The 21,482-nt window shown below is 43.2% G+C and overlaps 3 protein-coding genes across 3 annotated transcripts; 2 read left to right on the top strand and 1 right to left on the bottom strand.

Moving 5' to 3' along the window:
• Positions 1 to 644: 644 nt before the first annotated feature.
• On the top strand, positions 645 to 3,819 carry Bfra_004447 (uncharacterized protein; the record flags this gene model as incomplete). The annotated part of the gene is made up of 2 exons (XM_037334852.1): positions 645 to 2,004; positions 2,084 to 3,819. 2 exons carry the CDS (start codon positions 645 to 647, stop codon positions 3,817 to 3,819), a joined length of 3,096 nt encoding a protein of 1,031 aa, XP_037193386.1.
• A 5,843-nt stretch (positions 3,820 to 9,662) lies between these two features.
• On the top strand, positions 9,663 to 13,217 carry Bfra_004446 (uncharacterized protein; the record flags this gene model as incomplete). Its single annotated transcript, XM_037334851.1, has 1 exon — positions 9,663 to 13,217. One exon carries the CDS (start codon positions 9,663 to 9,665, stop codon positions 13,215 to 13,217), a length of 3,555 nt encoding a protein of 1,184 aa, XP_037193385.1.
• A 3,468-nt stretch (positions 13,218 to 16,685) lies between these two features.
• Bfra_004445 (putative pro-apoptotic serine protease nma111 protein) lies at positions 16,686 to 20,137 on the bottom strand (the record flags this gene model as incomplete). Its single annotated transcript, XM_037334850.1, has 4 exons — positions 16,686 to 16,942; positions 16,998 to 19,110; positions 19,168 to 19,552; positions 19,617 to 20,137. The coding sequence occupies 4 exons, from the start codon at positions 20,135 to 20,137 to the stop codon at positions 16,686 to 16,688; spliced, it is 3,276 nt and encodes a 1,091-aa protein (XP_037193384.1).
• Positions 20,138 to 21,482: the final 1,345 nt, after the last annotated feature.

Raw genomic sequence — 21,482 nt, 5'->3', positions numbered from 1 at the left:
TTGTGGATTGTTCAGTTCAATTGAATCCAGAAATGATATGATATCAATGACAGGTAAAAGGAATCACTGTTTTCAGGGTCTTGGTCCGTGGATCGTCGGCGATTATTTAGCCGCCTCCCTCCACCTTTTACGTGTAAACAAATCCCACCTAGTGCTTTTTACTACCTTTACCTCAAAATAGGTATCACAAGCCATAGAAAGTCCCTCTTACTACTGTTTTGCTGCCAATTTGGACGGAGTGATACATACGCTCGTCCCGTCCTTTCATTTTAACTTCAACATCACCTGGATACCCAAATATACTTCCCTATCTACTGAACAGTATTGCAGGATAAGTTGCGCACGAATTTATACATACAGCCCACCTCGATATTTATTAGCTCCCGGTCAATTTAAATAAGCAGGTAGCTGGGCCAACACAGGATCTTTTCTACTTCCTTTCGCTATCACAACCAAAACTCCAGGAGTCTTCTCAAATTTTAAGCCCCAATTTCCGAATGGAATATTCAGTGTAACCAATAAATCATTGTCTGCCGCCAGGTCCAATAATTCAGTTCGTCGGTTCGACTTAGAAAATACCAGAAACTTTTCCATATACGTTTTGAGCTTTGCAACTGAATCTGGTCTGAACCGCCCCTTCAAATATGGTGAAGGCAGATTTCGATCGGGATTACTATGCTGATCTCGAGATTGATTCAAGTGCTTCGATAAATGAGATCAAGAAACAATTTAGGAAACTTGGTATACAACCCTCTACCTCAGCCTTCCCCGCGCTCAAAGCTAACCTTTTTCTCTTGACAGCTCTCGTGTACCATCCAGATAGAAATTTAGGAAAGGAAAGCGACATTACTGCCAAATTTCAAGCTATTCAATCCGCACACGAAGTTCTCACAGATCCGTCAGAGCGACAAAGATACGACGATGCTCGATCGAGGTTTAGATACACATCAGCTTCAGCTTTCAGATCTACGAAAGGAAATCCTTACTCAAATTATGGCTCCGAATTTCCTCGTCCGCCCAAACCACCGCCATATCGACCCAACAGAAATCCTCCCCCACAATCTGCTGGTGCGGCGAGATATTCGACTTTCACAACACCGAAACAATCAGCCAGCGCGGCGGCACAAGAAGGGCCCGAGGCGAGGAAAAGTACGTTCAATGCATGGGAGAGCATGAAGGGTCACCAGAAGACACCGTCATCCGGTTACAGAACTGGTTCAGGCCCGACATGGAATACGCCGAAAGCAACACCCAAGGAGTACACTTCTCAGCCAAGTCGTGAAGAGAGCAGCTTCAGGGGCTTTAATGCACCTCCAAGAGCCAAGCCAGGATTCGACGACTACATGCCTGACCCTCCACGAAAACCAAGTAATCCTCCACCTCCTACACCAAAAAGAAATGGGTTCATGCCTAGTAATCCGGGAGCGGATGAGCCGTCTGCAGGAAAGGGCAATTACTCTACTTCCCGTGTCAATAGAAACATGCCGCCACCTCCACCACCAAGAGAGTCTCCATCATTCGAGCGGGAACGTGAGAAGGAGGATACTCCACCTGATGCTCCACCGGTAAATCATAATACCCGTCCGTCGGCGAAGACGAATGATCCCTTGCGACAATTCAGGACTGAAGAAGAGTCACCATATGAGCCTCGTATCAGTACACCATATGCCAGTGCCGGAGGAGAGAAGTTTGATCCATTTGACGCAGCCAATATAGCAAGGTCGAAGAGTACTCGAGAGAATGTTGCTGAACCAAAAAGTAGAAAGCCTGTCCCACGTGCTGGATCTGACTCAAATTTACCCTCCCCACGTCCAAATGGTACTCCAAAGAGTAGCCCCCCCAAGACGACACATACATTCGCATCCTCCCCTGATTCATCGGATTCCGGTAATGGCCCAGAGATCAATCCCCAGAAACCACGGGTATTTGCCAAGCCTAGGAAACCTGCACCCGCTCAAGAGCAAAAACAGCCAGATGCGGCTCCCTCAGGAACATCGAATCAAAGTGAGTGTGATTTTGAGGCTTTATATAAAGATGAATGATCTCAGCCTATAATGACCCTCGTTTGCTAACCTCGTTACAGATGAAACTCCAGCCCAGGAAGAGCCTAAACCACAACCTTCAATGTATGATACATCTTCTAAGTACACTGCTTCTGACTCCAGGGAGCCGCTCCATCATATCAAGCATGCATCATTCCCTGGAACCCCTTTGCGTCCACCCCATTTCAACTCTAAAAGCATGCAGGATGCATACAAAGAAAAATACCCTGCTTCTTTTACTACTCCAAGAGTGCGTCCCACTGCATCACCTCTTAGTGGAGGTTCTTCTCGTCCTTCAGAAGGGTCTCAACCTGGAAATCAAGACAGATTACATCGCAACAGCGATGGGTCTGCGAACAAACTGAATTCTTTCGAGGCTGCTCAACACAATCTCGTCGACCGACTGGTAACCAACAAGGAACGGGCTCAGAATTCTCGTCAAAATGGTCATGTAAAGCCAATCGAGAGTATTAACCACCAGGTTCACAATGATAAGGCCACATACTCGTTCAAGTCGACGCCAGCTGAGACGAGTAACTTTGCCAAGAGGCCAAGTTTTGTCACTAAATCTCAATCTGCATTTTCAGTTGGCGATTCGCGTTTGAATTCTTTGCTGTTGGATAAATTAAATGCTCATGCTAATAGTAATTCTCATGATAGCTTCTCTATGAAACTGGATGATGAAACATTCTCTCCAACTCGGCCAAAGATTAATACTACATTTTCCTCCGAAGAGTGGCATGGAAAGTTTGAAGCTGGTGGTGATTATTTTGTACCAGAACGTAAAAGTACTCAGATCCCGGTTTCCTCCCATGTCCGTGCTCAGTCAGCAAGTCGGCCACCAAGAGGTCGATCTCCCGTTAAAAGCCGCTCAGCGGATTCGAAACCTTTCCCGGCATCGAGAGTCAATTCGGATACACCAATCGAATCCCCTGGTGGTACTAAGTTCTCTCCAGAGGACTGGGCAGAAAAATTTAAGCCTCAAACATTCGCTCCTCCGTCAATTCCATCGCCTACTAAGCCTACTGTTCCTACACGAATTGGGTCTCGGAGACCAAGAGTGCCTATCGCTAAGCCCACTGTTGGTTCTGCTGCAGTAGTCATTGAAGACGACAGCGCAGACGACAAGCCGCTCTTTACCGGTAGAAACCCCAAACCCCCAAAGCCGCCGGCTAGTCCAGATGCAATGGATGTCGATTCTCCTCCCCCAGCTACACCAGCTCCTCCACCACAAGCTGCACCACCAGCAGCGCAGTCAACGCAGGCTTCACCGCCAAGGGCTAATGTTGGACTAAAGATCAACACCGATCAACTCAAGAGATCTGCAGCCCCATCACAATCTCCAATTGACGCAGAAGGCCTGGGAGTCGAATTTCATGACATGAACATTCAAGATCTTCTTTCTTCCCTTAACCTACCAAAGCCACCCACTGCCCCGAAGTATACTCATGAATCGAGCACATCTTTGTCGCAAGGTATATATTTATCGTCATTTACAGCTTATATGGGTGACTGGGATGTTTTTGCCAAGCGCATGTTGCTACATCTCCTCGCACGCAAGAATCAAAACGACGGGCTAGGATCAAATCGTTGGGAAAATCCCCAGGGTCTCGACATCTACAGACGTGGTCTCAAGGAGGACGGAGCAGTTATGAGTCACTGGGTTGCGGCGATGGCAAGTCATGATCAAGCTATGAAAGAATTTGCTATTCACAAGGAGCGTTTCAACATAGCGGAGGGTCAAGAGAGGGAGAGGCCAAGAAAGAAGACACACTAATTCAAATTCCGTGGGCGCTTGTTTAATAGTATTACTATTCCGATGATAGCACACTCCGAATTTTTGTTATTTGCTGAGTATTATTTTTCTAGAGATACATTAGGAGAAATGACGTGGATATGATGGAGAAGGTTCAATAAATAAGATGAAAGAAATTTGATTCGAGGGGATTCTGGTGATTAAATGGAATGGGTGCATTGGTTCGTGGACATGATTTGGAACAAATAAAAGGAATTCAATTGGTGGCATGGTTTGGAAGTTCTGGTTCTGGTTCTGGTTCGACTTCATTATTCACGTTGGTTTTATTAATTTGATTTGATTAGCTTTTGAATGGCTTCGTTTCCAGATACCCCTTGGGATAAGGATGGATGAATGAATGGATTGGCATACATATTAGGGTTATATTTTTCATTGAAGTGCTGAATAGGGCGAGAAGAAAGATATGAGACGCGAATTCGAGGATGTTTCATGGAATGGATGAATGGATGAATGATTGAGATGAATGAATGAAATGAGCATATTGCATACCTCGTACATACATACATATGAGATGCCTTGGAGCAAATAATCTTGTAAATTTAGTCCTTTGCTTTTTCTTTAAGATTTTCTTCTTCTGGGTTTCCTTGGGTGATTTTGGTGGTGGTGCATGGGTGAGTGAATGAGTTTGGTCTCATGTGATAGAGTTAGCTTGAGTAAATGATAGTATGATGATTATTGTGGAAAGAATTGCTCCGTGCAAGGAGAGAAGGATTTGCTGATCTAGCTGATCGTATAGCACAGTAAAGCGTGGGGTTGTGATGTACGTAAGTATCTATGTGGGATTTGGAAGGACAGAAGAGGAAATTTGTGAGGTTGAGAGGGAATAGAGAGGTGATTGCGTGGATCTAGATGGGATATTAGTGTGATTAGGGAGTTGGAGGATGGAGAATGGGATGGGATGGGGGAGAGGAGAAGGAAGAGAAAAAGGAAGGAGAGTGTGAGATTGGTGGTGGAGATTCAATTTGGTGGTGATGGGATATGGGATATGGGATATGGGATATAGGATATAGGATGTGGGAGGGGTTTGAGTTTGAAGGGAAGCGAAAGGGGGAGAGGAGACGGAAGATTCATAAAGGTAGAATGATGGTTATATGTGTAGTTTATAGATTATAGATGATGGACTGTGTCATCAGCAGTGCTCGCAGTGGGTACGTGCCTAAGTAGATTTCGCACTTTCTTTTTCAAATTTCAAGAACTTATTCAACCCGCTGGTTTGAAATAGGTGATTGGGTCATCTGAGATTTGTCGATGGAATTATGATTGATTGAGGAATGGTTCATCAAACCCCAGGTTTTTGAACAATTGAAACAAAATAGTGGATGGAGATGGATGGGGCTTATAAATGATCTATTTCAATAAGAATAATTGTATAACCCAGCCAAAACCTAGCAATCGCAAGTTGTCATTTTCACAACACTCGGCTCGACCCAACCCTTGGTTCATGATTCCAAGCTGTATCACCCAATCCACCCATTGCGAGCACTGCTCAAGGGTCCGGGTGAAACTGATATTTCCTCTGCATTGAGATATTGGAGAACATACTCGAAGGAATTTAAATTATCATGCGTGGGATAGAAAGGTGTATGTGCCCAGGTAGGATGGACTAATTGTTATGTCATGGCGCAGTGACACGGTGATAGTAGAAGACAAACATTTACAAATTTGTATCAGCCATAGCTATCACTCCCCCTCCACCCGTGACTCATCTCTCCCTACCACTTTTCTCTCTTCTCCTTCTATTCAATATTGCCCCGCTCATTTATATTCCGGTCTTTTCAAACCACAGTGTAAATCTCAACAATGTAATTCAATATTCCTCTTCGATTCGAAAATACCCTTTACCTAACTTTTTCGAAGTGTACATGACCTTCTAGCGAGCAGCGATCTGAATGTCATCCGCACACCTACATTCACAATATCGACGTATCTTTCACACTTCTATTATCACACATTCAACCGTTTATGAAAGTTCAACTCCAGAATACGTAAAACCCTCATACTCATCCGCTGCGGAGTTTCCACCTCAATCTCATTCACGGCTCTGTTCCCAAAGTATTTCTCTCGTATGCTGATCAGTTTCCCTGAGATCTTCTTCTTGTCGGGTCCTCCGAATGGGGATTCTGTTGGGAAGTTTTGATAGATAGTTTGTGTGCGCGATGTAGTTAGCGTGAGTCCATGCATTGGACACTGGCGAGTGCGTATTGATCGTGGACTCGGTGGGAATTTCGGATTTCTGCAGAATTTCCTTGTGTTATTAGTAGGCATTACTTGTTCGCCTGTTCACCTGTTCACTTGCCATTTTGAACCCTCTGCTAGAGAGGATTTTGCCCATTTTTATGTATCTCCAGCTTCGGTGTGACGGTGTAGGATACACCATACTTGGCACCGTGTAAGGCAGGGAAAGATATTGATTCTTACGTATTTGTCCAGAAGCGCCGAGAGTAACCGGTATATACCCCTCGATTTGATAGCTCGAGAATGATTATATCCCATAACACAGAGCCCGTGATACTCTCATCCTCTTCCTCTTTTGCTTCCGCGAAAATGTAGTCTCGTATAAAGGTCTCGAAAAAGTCTCCGGAGAGGTTAATAGTCTGCGAATGCCTCGATGTTACTGGTATATCTGCCAATATTATGATTCTGGTATGGTGATATGTATCATGTCGAAGTTCGGAGTAACGGGCATTTCAAGACGGAATCTATCTAATCCCTTTTGCCATCTGCGTGTCCATTCGAGGAAGTGGTTGGTTCGTTTTGATACATGAAAGGCGTGTGTGAGAAGGATAGGCTCGCACGTATACTGGCAGCTGCTGGAGTATATGTAATATCTTGATAGTGGTATATATATGAAGTTGAGATCCCAAATCCTCGGAGAATTGTACTGGGGGTGCGGGTGGCATAAGTTGTTTTAGAGACCTTTTGTCTGAGGCAGAGAAGGAAGTAGGAATGCAGACATAAAATTTTAAGATCTTGTTACCCTCTTCCCCTGCTTCTTCTAAAACCTTATGATTATCCCGGTTTGTATGATACAATCACTCTCATACCCTTGTAATACTACACGATCATTAAATCTAACTATATGATCTAGCCTAGTACAGAAAAACATACCCCCCAAAACCACACGAAAAGATTCCGTCAAAAACCTCAACACACTTGATTTCTCGCAGGCCCAAAACATTTCGATTAATTGTGACTTTTTCCATCTTGAAGTGAGTCTCACGAATCCCTATACTCATTGATGATTTGAGTCTCAAAATCTCGATTCGAGAAATACATTAGATGCTTTCTAGAAGGTGAGCCAGGTACATTAAGAAGGGTCAAACTGATAAAAGAGCAATCCGTCAAAGTAAACCATGTTATCGCGGAAGTACATAGTTATTTGGCCGTTGACATCTCGAGGGGTACTTTTTTTTGATTGGTCGATACGCGAGAAGTTAGCGAATTTGGAGTATGGTATTGAGTACCTTCAAACATTGATGATTTATTAGAATGATAAATCTGCCGCCAATAAATTCCAGAGAATTGAGAAATGAAACAGAATCATGTCTTCTACTTAATTGATCTTGCGTAACGGAATGTCTTTGGTAATTATTAAAGCCTGATATTTAGGAAAACCCGGGAATAACAAATGAGCACAAGACATCTCACTGCGTACCCGTATTTTGTCATTTTATGCGGGGCCCCGCGTATAATGTTCCGATGCGGGGATTAAACGACATGCCAAAATCGAGATAATTTATATGTACTATTTCACCCGACTGAAACGATTTATGGTTATTGTCATTGTAAATTAAAATCAAGGAGCAAGTGTAGTGTTTGGTTGTGTTGATTGGGACTTGGAGAGTGTAAATCTAATAATTGTAATCGGAGATGGTTGACTTTCGGAACACTACGTATATTTATGGATAGACTCTCGCAAGGAATTCTATGATAGGTTATACCCAATGAATTGGGGAAAATTGCTTGCTCGGTATGAGAATTGTAGATATCGTACGCAAGAGACATTTCGATGGTGTGTACGTTATAATCGAGAATAAGGATATGCTCTCTCAATATAATTACAACCTTCAGTTTGTAATAAGTCTCTACGTAACCCTAAGTTCTCGTGGTACACTCGTATCCGGGATAGAATATAGAATAGGCCAGTCCTAAGCTGCGAATCTTGCTCAGTTCGTCTCGAGGGAGAGGACGAGGAATTCGTAGGAAGAGATTGAGATTCGATAGTAAGAAAATCCGTGCTATTAAAGAAAAGGAATTAGCATGTCTGCGAATTAGAAAGAGTATTCCATATGCTGACTCTATCGCGGGGCTTGACTGAAAGATTGAATTGCAGAAAAGATATCAGTGAACCCAGCTTATCTTGAACTTCATTCTACAGCCCCAAATTTGTGCCAGTAGGTAGGTAGGCAGGACTTGTAATTGATACAATGATTGATTGTAGAAACAGACAGATGATCGAGAGTAGTACCCAAGGTCGACAAAAATCTCCAGGAAGATAGGGAGCGGCCAAGTCTGGACATATAGGGTATAAGATCTCGTCGCCATCACGCCCGTCAGCAGCATTTGATGTACTTGGAGGCGAACACAATGATATAAAATTTAAAAGTTGAATGTTCTAATGGTTGAAACACAAAAATGCCGTAGTTATGATACTGGCACAAATACTCAAGAGATGGAATGAGGTTGTGGACAAGAATAAATGGAAGAGGAAGGAGGGAAGGGTGGAAACATACAGGGCGCATGGTTAGAGAAGGCACACAGATGGACAGATTTCACAGAAAAACGGAAACACAGGAACATAACTATCTCAGCATTTAATGAAGAGTAGAGAATCAATGTCAAACTGCGTATTCATTCTGACGTATGTTCTCCGAATCTTCTATCTCTGTTTCCATTTGAATTTGTAGTATGGGTATGGTTATAGTTATGTTAACAATTTAGATACATAAAGGCTATTCAATTAACACTTCCTGTCAAGAATAGATTGTGGATAGTAGAGATAGACGGGTATCCAAAAGAAAGGACGATAAACCGAGATTATATGACATATGTCTACTTTCATGTCTGTTCTGTGAATTTGTATTTGGGCTGGAATCGTACTGACCAACATTATCAATGATGAATGTGCATCTCGACGGTACTTGCAACGAGAACCCCAGAAAAAGAGACATCTATCCGTTCCAGGGGAAAATTCAGAGATCAGTGTTACCCATTCTTCTCAAAATGATCTTTTCGATTGGATGGCTACCTAGATATCTTCAATCAGACGTGGTGTGGTAAGTTTGATGCTGGAGACGATTGTTCTTCCCAATGCTTTTATCTAGTAAAGTAATTCACCAATGTTAACTCGCCAGAAGTTGAACATCTGAACGTTCGGACGAGTTACAAGTAACACGGGCTCGAGAGTTTCCCGTGCAGTTCCATGAAGGTACAACCGGCTGCCTTGTCTCTTCATTCTCTATTTAAATGCCCTCGAGAACTATTTTGGTACGGCAATCCAAATCTTCTGGGGTGGTGTGAGAGCTTCATTGGGTAGCTTTGCCAGCCCTAGACAGTTTAGTCTAGGTCTAGGTCTATTCTGCCGACCAGTAAGCGGATTTTACTTCCGCTTCCTATGTAAGAAAATTCTTTTCCCTCTTGGAACCAAAGTTCAATTATACATACAACACAACACAACACAACATAACACAACCGCAGCAACTCCAAAAAAGTTACATTAAAATATCCACCGCAACAGTTCGGCACAGAGAATCCCAATACCAAATACCTCAGGAGCTGTACGTTACATATCTCTTTTCATTACAATGTCTGGCTATAATACAAACGATATTGGCTCCAACGACAACCAACAAGAACCTCATGATACTGGTACCGAACGACCTTATCCTCTAAATGATCGACCCTTTGGAGCCATCAGACACAGGCTGGCCAGCATGAGAACACTAACAATTCCTGGAGTGCCATCCCCGCCCATTAATCAGTACAATCATCACGCATCCAACGGCATTGACGACTCCTTCAATCCGCATCAACAAGGAATGGACGGTAGACAAATGGCTCCAAACACCAATCAACGCGGAGTTCAAGTAATCCCTGTCGATCTTATTCCTCCACAGTCTCAAGTTCCGATGTTTGATTCTCAATACCTGAATGGAGGAGATCAATTGCCTGACTATCATGCGAACAATATCGAATACACTGCCAACCCACAACTACCTGCTCATTACCGAGATGATTTAACTCTCATCGACCATGATCAAGTACCTCAATGGCCTGTCTATCATACGAACCATCCCAGTATTATTATTCACCCGCACATGCCTGCTTATCAACACGTCGAAGGAACTCCTATCAGCCATGGCCAGCAATTACCTCCGTCGCCTGTCCATCACGGACACACCGTCAACCCGCAAATGCTTGCTTGTCACCAAGTTGAAGAAACTCCTATCAACCATGGCCAACAATCTCAATTGCCTATCAATAGTATTCAACACCAGCCTCAAGATACCTCTCATAATTTCGGTCAACTACAGTCTCAAATATCTACCGATTATGTAGACGGTGGTGAATACATTGAAATCCCAGAAATAACGGCTCATCACCACCAAAATGAGGGAACTCCCACCAGCCATTATCAACAATCACCTCAATCGCCTCTCTATCACGGATATACTGTTAACCCGCAAATGTCTGCTTTTCACCAAGTTGAAGAAACTTCCATCAATCATGATCGACAACCTCACTTGTCTATCAATGGTAATCAACATCAGGCTCAAGATTTACCTTATAATTCCGGGCAACAACAAATTCAAATTGAGGGCAACTATGCAAGTGATATGGAACATGGCATCGGCCAACAAGCATTCATTAATTATCCATTCCAAATTGCTTCAACTCATTTTGATCAACCATTGCCAATGTCTGTCTATGTCACGAATAATAACGGACACGATATCAGCCAGCGATTACCTGTCCACTTTCCTGTTGGAGGAACTACTGCTCATTCTGGTCAAGTACCTCAAATGCCTGTAAATCAGATAAACTTCAATGGTGTCAATGATAACCAACAAGCATACCAAGGAATGGCCACCGCCGCCGTTTCATCATTTGCTAACCTATCGGCGCAAGAACAGAACGCCGAATTCCAACACTTTTTTCAACAACGTCTCGCCCTTGGAGAAACGCAATTGATGGAGTTCGAAACATTTAAGAAGTGGTACATAGGTCAGCAGTTGAGAGGCAATATCACACCAACACTGGAACATGGAGTTACTCCTCTTCATCACACTCTTGTCTTTAATAACAATGTACCAATTCAACAGCCTATGATATCGCCGAACAATCAAAAATACATGCAACCGCCTACCATGATCTATCAGAATACGGGAAGAGAATTTACTACTGGCTTTCAGCACACTATGGGCCCTCCAACAACTTTGAATGGACAAGCTATGCAACCGAACAACGAGCAGTATCTTAAACAACCTCGGAAAAGCATCAACTCGGATATACGAACAAGAAGAACTTCATTGGCTGTTGCATCCGCGGGCCAATCTCGTTTGCCGGTTTCCTCGCCATCTATGGCACTGCCAGCCCAGTTATTAAATACGACAATGCCAGATCCTTCATCAACTACGGAAAGACTAGCTCCTCCATCAACCACAAGAGCTCAAGCCCCCCCATTGACTACGACAATGCCAGCTCCTCCATCGACTACGGGTGTGCTAGCGGTTACTGGAAGAAATCCAAAAACCGAGGCCACTCCAGCAACCCAGCGAATGTCCGTTTCAATTGATCAACTCATCAGTTCTGCTGGTGGCAAATACACTGTTTTCCTTTCGGATTTACCAGAAGTGTTTGTGTCTGATCAACCGTTTGATACCGAGTTTTATCACTTATTGGACCACGAAATCGAAGTTATGGATACAAAAGCTGCGAAAGCGAATACAAAAGTGTTTATGCTCAGGAATGAAGAAAGTTTGGCTATAGTAAGGATGGCCTTAGGAGAACTACTCCAACAATCCATTGCTCATCTGTCACTGGACACTTCCTCAGACGCACGACAAAGCCTCGAACACTATGTAACAACCAGAAACATTGGTTCTTCCTTGATTAAATCGTTGGCATTTGCCCCTGAATCGCAATTTGTTAAAGAAGAAATCAAAGTTGTGCGTGGAACAGAGCAAACAGTCCGATTGGCTAAAGATAGTATCCCAGTGCCCGCAAAACATACGATCATGGGTAATACTATCAATAGTGATCTCAATGGAACAGAGGTGAAGGGAAGTTACTCGTTGTATACGAAAACGACCTTCCTTGATCCAACTACCCCCTTGAAGTATGCGATCGGGCTCGAGATACAGGTTGCAGAGGTCGGCGATAGACGCGTTAGACGCGGCTTACTCAATTATGAAAGATCTCTGCCATCGAATATTGTAGGGGAGCCTCTTTGGGCTGATATACTCGACCTTTTGAAAATGCAAGCTACGGAGTGGGATATAAACACCAGGATTCAAGATTCATCTACATGTCAAACGTCAACGTTAACTTCACTATCGAACCAACAGCAAAGTGACAAAGAGGAAAATGGTACAGAGGAACAGTGGCCAATTTCGGGACCGGTACAAAGACAAAGAGCACGAACTAGGCAGTCAATAACGCCTGAGCTACGAAGAGTTCGTGGAGAGAAGCGCAAGCGCCAACAACAACCAGAGCTCCATTCTTCGGGTATATTTGCGTCGAGCTCTGAGGAACCCAATTTTTCAAGCGACCACGGAAAAAGTCCAATGTCTAACACGTCTACTGAGAGTACAAGCATTTCTCCACATCTAGTAGCAGGAGAACCTCGATTTTCAGACAATTCAATGCCTATCAAACGATCAAAAAATGGATATGAAATGGTATTGCCAGAGGGAGGAACCGGTATGAAGAAATCTTCGCCTTTGAGAGGGCAAGCTCGCCTGACATCAATTCTGCAACCACTCATGCAACAGATCTCTCAGAACGACCACATGCATCCTGCACGTTCTCCTTCCGATATAGTGCGATCTCCATTTACAACTGAGACTCAAAGTAGTATGCCTGCGCAGGTGTCAGCTCAAGCTCATGAATCGACCGTCGCGGCAGAAATAGCTATTCATAGGCAGGGAATGCTACTCGCTAGCAATGAGAGACCTTATCAATACCTTATTTCCGAACTCACACAACCGTCACGCACATTTTCAGCTCAAAATAACATGCCGACACCGGTGCAAACTCGACTTTTGAGAGAGCCCACAGAGGCAGAACTGGCTCCTTACAGGAAAAAAGTGAACGGCCTCTGGAAGTCAGCTTTTCCAGTTGAAAAGAAATCCTCATAGAATCATTGAATGTACACATTCAATGACTGAATTTGATTTGAGCTGGGATTTTGCATTTTACTTTTGTTGTTTTAGGTATAATATACCGGGGATACATGGTTTTGTAATATAGCGCCCTGTGAAAATTATTGGTAGATTTTGATTATAGTCCTAGAATTTGGATGGGTGCGGGAACAAGGGAAGGGAAAAGGAGTTTATGTTATTGTTATTGTTATATAAGCAGAGTAGTATCACGAATTGAAGACTCACAACTAGAGTTAATGTTCACGTTGGTGATAGTAAGATTTCATGTGAATAAATTCCAAAATTGTGCTATAGGAGGTGTTCTGGAAAATAAGCGAAACTGAATTAGGTATGTTGGATTTGTAAAAAGGGGGGTCGACGTTTCTGAATGGCATTTGAGATTCATTTCCGAAGGTTTCTATGCGAGTGTATAGTTCTGGGGATAATGGCGCTAACGGCGTTCGAGGGAAGAGAAGAATGAAGAATTGATTGACAAGGTACAGCAGTTTTCACATTTCGTGTGGGGCATCAATTTACTTATACTCCAACCCACTGTCACGGAGATTCGAATCTAAATATCTCGGATGGTTTTAGGCATTCTCTCGGGCGCATCATGTTACATTGAGTTATTTTTCGCGATGACAGGGATGTAAGGCTAGGAAATCCGCGTTTTGGGCACCACTGCGTTGGAAGCATAGATATGTCTCAATTAAAGTCGAGATTATCAATACGGTTTTGGTATAGTTTGATGGATTTAGGGGGGATATCAAGTGGTTGGATGTTAATGCATGTGTGGTGTTTCTTGGGCTGGAGGTTGGTGTGAAGGTTTTCGGAAAGCTCGGAATTGTAGAGACAGGGGTAGTATGAGGATTTATTGGGAGGCTGGAGGTTGGGGTTTTAGGGTGTTGAATATCTAAGCTAATGTGTTCTTTAGGGTATCATTTTATCAGAGGATATGCTAGAGTATGTGTAAGCGTAGATATTTCATTACAAAAGACAGGTTGTTTGAGTTGTGGATAATTGGTTGTATTTCTTAGAGGGATGGCAAAAGATGAGAGATGGCTATACTCCACTACTCTATTGATTCCATCCAAGTGCCGTGTTTAACTTCCACTAGCATTCTAATGCCTAGCGGCATTGAAATCGGACTACTGGAAGTATCAGCCCACGCCAGTACTAACTTCATTTACTTAGTGGCTAACTCACTAAGTCTGTGCTTCGGGTTGTTGTCGCGATAATTCTTGCATGCCCGACTAAATTGAGAAATTGCCGGTTGTGGTGATCATCGCCAAGCTAGCTATTACGTAGCTCGCTCGGGATCTGCATTTCCATAAGCGTGACTTTGACTTTAAAAGAGCCTCCCCACCAACTTGTCGCTTCATATACCATTCGAAAAATATTTCACAAAGTTTTCACGACGATTCGGTGTTTTTTCAATGATAATCTTCTTTGCTAACCAACTCTTTTGTAGATTTTATGTAACTTAACATGCTTTTCAATTCTTGATCGCATTTTTCCTTTGACGAAAATAACAAGAATGGTTAGCGAGGCGATAATGAGACATTTTTCTCTATTGGCCGTGGAAGTACTCGATAGTTCGCGACTACGTAAGTACGAAAAATCACAGATCAAGATATAATGAACACAAAATGCTAAGAAAGAAAGAAAGAAAAGATATGGGGAAGTGAGCCCCTAGATCAACAGACACGTTCGCAACAAGGAGACGACGATAGGAGGAAACATCATTCTATGGTGAATGGTCTCCTCGCCCCAATATACCAAAAATCGAAGCATAAACGTTTAAAAAGGAGGAATGAAGGGATTTTAAGCAAAAGAGTTCGTTTAGGAAGTATGTCACAACAAGCGGGTGATCATCGATCATACGTTGAACGACAGGAATGTTCGCACGAATACACAGTACCAGGTATGCGAAACCAAGTTTTCATCTTACTATTCTGTATGGAAAGACGAGTGCGACTATTTCTAATGGACGACTATGAAGACCACTCTACAACTGCTAACTTTGCTTCAAATGACCGGATGGATAAGCCTAGACTAGACTAGATAGTGGAGAGACAAAATCTCATGCGTGAAGTGATCCAAAGGATCTGCCAAAACCAGCCGATAGCTAGCAAATTCTCGAAACTATGGTTATCCCCTGGAAACAAGAATGCAAAGTAGTCAATGGAACTTGAAATTGGCAAGCTCGGAGACATGAAATAGCAGACGCTACAAAAATCTGGCAAGCAGAAGATACAACCAACAGATATACATCTTAGACCACGCCAGAAGAGCCCCAGAAGACCGAAGGCAGTTCATTTGACTACAGATATCATGTCGTATAGCCTACGAGATAGTGGCAATAGTAGCAAAAGTAGTAATCAAACTTCCAGTTTGCAGAGTAGGCTATAGCGTTGTTACTTTTTGAAATTTCTTCCTCAAGTGACTTTCTATTATCACGAAACTGAACCTAGTCCCAGAAGACTATTTCTCTCACTAAAAACCCAGAACTACTGGTATGAGGCCGTCTCACGCATCACTGATGCAGCATCTTTAGTGGCGTGACTCATCAAATACAGCCTAATCGCATCGCTATATGTGCTGACAGATTAGACTTCGTTCAAACTTTGAAAAGAGTTCGAGGTATACTTTGACAGACACAAACTTTCGGCGCCATATACTTTGATAGATGTATACTTTGATAGATGTATACTTTGATAGCCAAATACTTCGACAGCTATAGAACTCTTTGAGAAAAATTGGAACCGTGCTCAGACTCTCAGTTCGTGTGGCGCATTAAGCGAACGTTCGTCCAAGCGAAAATCCACAGAAAGAAGCTGACTCATCATAAGGAAGCAAAATTCAGATTTAGACTTGCATTGCCCGAGTATACTTTACGTTGAAAATTCTGCTGACGCTTGTATGCTCGATAGACTTGGATTCGAGGAGTAAATGATTAAATTGGAAGGTAGTACTTGGGGTAAATATACATGTATGTCTTGAAGAAAGCAGATACGTCATTGGAAGACACTGATACACTAATGCACTGTGCCTCGACATCGCCTTGACAGAAAGCAACGCAAGGCAAAGGATATAAAAGAAGACGCAAGTGAACGCGGTGCATTGATATCTACAAAAGGTGTATGGCACATATACATCAATGAAATTGGTTATTATTCATCCTCCGATTATTGATCGATTTGGTATCATTGGCCATCATCCAAAAACGCCCCATATCTAGATCTGTGAATGCGACTAGAATCATCGGAAGGCGTGAAGCCGCAGCCTCACCTACCAGAACTATCATAAAGCTTCGCAGCAATTGATTGTCGCATATCAATGCTGCTGTACTTGTTCGCTCACTAATGGTTGGCTATCCTCTATAAAAATCCACGGTAAACCACTGAAATACACGCTGACATCATGCCTTGCCTATGCAATTGCAAGTCATATATGTGATATTCATTACAATGACTTGAAGGACATAGGGTCGTCAGATCCTCCCGCAACATCAAAATCTCCGACGTCATCGCCAACTACGCTGCCAATGCCTTCTTTGCCTTCACCTTCCACGACATTACCCATTTCATAGGTGATTCTTTTCCAACCACTCTTTTCCGATGGGTCTTTAATCCACTCTGTAGTTGGGAAATAGTGATCATTCTTCTTCATTGTGATAACCCATGGGACGTTATCAAAGGTTACTACTTTGATGCGGAAATCTGCAGAACAATATTAGTAATGTGTCAATCTGGGAAAAACAAATCGGAAACGTACATGTATTGTCAGGAATCTCGATGACCACCTTCAAGAATGATTCCAAATCTGGTGTTGGTTTCCCATTGACATGAGTCACAAAGTTTGTTGGGGTGAGGTTGTACTGGTAAGATGGGGATCCTCTTGTTCTAGCCGCAACGTAAACCTCACTATGGAGTTTAGAAATTTGTTGGCGAACAGCATGATGAGGGCGATGTAGAATAGCTCCACAGAAGGAAACGGCTCGATCAGTCTCGAGATCATCTGCTGAAACAGTGTCAAGCTTAATGTGCATTTCCTCACAATCGCGGACAATGACTGCGTCGAGAACGTCATGGTCGTACATTACATCAAATTCATTGACCCGAGTAATGATTTTACCGTTGAGAGATAGAATGATGTCTCCTTCCAAAAGAGCACCCGACTCACTATTTCGCTCAAAGGTGCGCTTTCGTACCATAAAAAGTTGATGGCGAGATCGATTATCTTCAGCAACCTTACGAATCCATTCTTCGGAGACACCCATGACACGAGCTTGAGCCATTTGAATGGTATTGAATTCAACACTCAACATGCGTAACTTAGGCTTCTCGTCATTTTGTATTTTTTTAATGACGGGTAAAAGTGTAGGAGTTGCAAGACCAAGATAATATTCGACATCCTTTGAACTGGATGGAGATCTCTCTCCCAAATAAGTCAACCACAAGGCTTGGACAACGCCATCTTCACCGATAAGCACACCACTTCCACATTGACCACTCAGGCTTGTGTCAACAGTGATAGCATCAATATTGATAGCCCGATATCTTGGAGATGCAGCATTTGCAGGGATGGCAACAGCAGTAATTTCAGTGATGGTAGTTTTAGCAACGACAATTCGCATATTAGTGTTGAAACCAATGAAGTATGTTGAAGCTCCTTGAGAGGGCTGCTTATTGCTCAATCTCGCGCTTTGCACAGGGGCAAGAACCAGCGACGGGTCGTATTGGATAATGGCATAATTTTGTAGAGGGTGCAGGAATACTACCTTTCCTTCCACAATGATGGAATCGGCAATTGTGATCGAAATGTCACATAGATCATATGGAACGACAGCTCTAGAGATAACAACCAATCCTTTCTCAGCATCGATAACAACGCCCATACCCCACTTGCGGTTTCGGGGGTAGCCGTCTAGTTTGACAGGCATGTGGCATAGCACTCGAACGAAGCTTCGAACAATATCCGCTACCGCTGGATGCTGTGAATTCTCCAGTTGTATGAAATTTGCAGACCTAGCTACAGGTGTTGTGGGTGGAAGAGCGTCGGCTAAATCCGAAAAGTCCCAAAGACCAGTGATGTCATTTCTGACGGCCAATCTCATCTTACTTGACCAATGGCGGTCAATTTGGAGAATGCCGGTATTTAGAGTGTGGAGATCTCGGAGATGTTTGTATGTTACTACAACCCTTTCTCGGTCCGGAATTTTCTTCATGACTTCAATGAAGCTTTTCAGATCAGGTGTCTTCTTATGATCAATAGTCTGAATCATCCAGCCATTATCAGTGCCTTCGAATCGAAATGATCCACTGGCTTCGCACATGAAGACACCTTTACAAGCCACACCATACAGACGTGCTTGCTGATACGACAAATCATGAAAGCTGCCTCCTGCGACAGAGACAAAACGATCTGGTGTAATCATATGAAGATCTCCAACAGCAACCGCAACTTCGATGTTTTCTCCACCGCGCTGTATAAGGAAGCTTACCGTCTGACCAACACTGGAATCAAGGATATCATCCAGACGAATGAATTGTGTCAATAATTCGCCGTTGACCTTGAGTAACAGATCCCCTTCTTCAATCAATTTATGTGACGGTCCTTCTGGAAGAACAATTTCTGCGACGAGCATACCGGTCTCCTTGGGAAATCCTTTTCGGACAATGCCTTCCCAATCGGGTGTTAAACCAAGTCTCCGACATTCATCAAAAGGCTTGATTAACCATTGACATTGAATAGTTCCCCGGGTGATGGGTTTACCCGCTTGGACGCATTGAAGAGCTCTCAAAGGTCGATCGAGAGGCAAGAAATAATCAGTTGCGGCACCATCACTTCTTCCACCCGCTTGTAGGGCAACGGCGTATCCATCAATCTAGCGACACATCAATATTTGAAGGGTAAGGAAATTGGGAAATATGAATATTCGAACGTACATTAACGACTGGACTTCCAGAACTTCCACCACTCGCTGCGGCTGCTGCTTGTATGTAATTGGTATTGAAATCGCAGTATCCGTCACCGTATTCGGGGCATTTCTGTCGAGTCTACTGATGACTCCGGATAAAATACTAAGCTTCTCTCCAGCATCGTTACCAACCACTCTAATCTCCGATCCTACCTTGGCAAGATCTGGTCGCAATCCCAGAGCGGTAACAGGCATGTATTTGATAGCTTTAGGGTCGAATCGTAATATACCAAAATCGTGAACGGGGTCGCGGTAAACCGGGTAGGCATCAACTTCTTCGTGATTATCGAAAACGCAATATCCCCAGAAAGGTCCTGATCCAACAACATGTCGATTGGTCAAAATATATCTGCAGAAACATTAATAAAGCTTAAAAGACAGACAGCACGTCCATCCGAGCAGGAAAAACTAACCCTCTTTCTGCATCTACCACAAAGCCAGTAGCTTCGCTGGTTAATGCAGGGTCTGTGTCAAAAGAACAAGTCTGGCAGAATCGGATCGAAACTACATTTCGCACCACCCGCTCAATAGTGGCCTGCCATTCAGCTGTGTCTGGTGATACATTTGATGGTAATAATTGTGGTCCATCGATGTCGTAATCATCGTCGGAAAGGTCGATTTCTGGAGTATTAACGCCCGTTGACTCTTTTCCGTTCAAGGCTCGGAGTTGCTTCTGAGGCCTCTCGGGCCCCGTTGGATGCGACTTTCTCTTCGAACGCGTTGCAACGCCATTGGTGCCGATCATAATGATTGATTTGTTTTTTCTTAAACAATAAAATATATGCGTGGGTGTAAGCGCAGATGGAATCAACGAAGGAGAGTTTCGAGTATAGCGCAGAAGTAATCGTCGAATCACTAAACGATTTCTCGTCGCAAGGCTTGTTTGAAAGTATTTATGTGCAACGAAATGGGAGAAGCCGTGTCTCGATCGCATAGGCAATCATACGCAATGTGAGTTGCCTCGGAATTGGTCGAATCGAATTGTGAATGAATGTGCGAAGAATTGATTTTGAGACGTTTTACAGTTGGCGTTGTTTGTAGCACTTGGTGGTACTAAAACTAAGGAGCAGGATCAAATAAGAAGGGACAGCGCCAAAAATGAAGGAAATAAGTAATATCACAAGGAGAGAAAGATTTCCAACGGCGGGTACGATGATACAAAATGAGCTTTTGTATGCGCCGTAGGATGTGAGAGGACGAAGCGGGCGTGCCTAGGATGTGATTTGGTGGAGGTGATTCAATAATTATAACAATGGCAGTACTCGGACGTACAAGACCTTTTTATTTCTCCAAGGCTGAATTAAACAAGGCTGATGCCGCCGCCACTTAACCCAAACTCGTTAGTCCATTTTGCTCGCTACACCGCTTTACATTCCTACATCGGCAGAATTATTCATTTGTCGGACCACTTTTTGAACCAGCCAGCACGTAAAGTGTATGTATCATGCTTTTAAAGTCCAACATAGTAATCGAAACCTCTATCTTACTTCTGGAAGGCTCGCATTACTCTGGAATCCAAATTGTGTTGTAAAGTTAAGATGGATTTTTTCAAAGATTCCTAGGACCCCGGTCATCTCCTCACCCTGGCAATGCATCGCATCACCGAGAGATCCCTATAGGAACATAATTTGATTGCATCCAAGATAATAGAGATCGCCAAGATGGACTCCAATATAATGTTTCATGTGGGTCTTTGGCGAGGTATTAAAAACGAGAAGCCCCAAGGCTTGATATTTCAATTGCTTCTAGGAGTATTGAACATTCTCTTGAAAGCCTTACGTATTGGGTAAGTTTCATGTGCCGCTCAAATTTAGAGTCTAAAAATACAAAGCTGTGAGCTTTCATGAAGCCTATTCCCAATATATTTAGATGTATATACAGGCGTCCAAGCATTAGCCTTCACCTCAGCATCAAATTTTCCTATCCTAACATAACCTCAAGCTTGTTTTTGGAACACTCCCTTTATCAACAAAAGCGCCTCTACAATGCTGCCCTCGCTTAGTATATCTTCCACTCTTTTATTATAGCTGATTAAACACGAAGTGAGTCGCAGTATACTGCGCAATAGCATACCTAGGTACATAGATTTCATATAAGAGATGGTAGTCAAGTGCCCCTAAGCCATGTATCCCAATTTCCATATGGTATAAAAATGGATCATTGGCCCCTCGGCGCTCCGCTGTTATTTTGGGCATCTCTTCCATCACGGTTACCACAAACATATAAAAGTAAGCCTAGAACATAAGCTACGATCTGAAAAAGTTTATCATGCATTCGAT

This window comes from Botrytis fragariae, assembly GCF_013461495.1.
Source record: "Botrytis fragariae strain BVB16 chromosome Unknown tig00000050, whole genome shotgun sequence".
Lineage (NCBI taxonomy): Eukaryota > Fungi > Ascomycota > Leotiomycetes > Helotiales > Sclerotiniaceae > Botrytis > Botrytis fragariae.
Note: the sequence above shows the minus strand (reverse complement) of the source record. Positions and strands in the feature narration are given on the sequence as shown.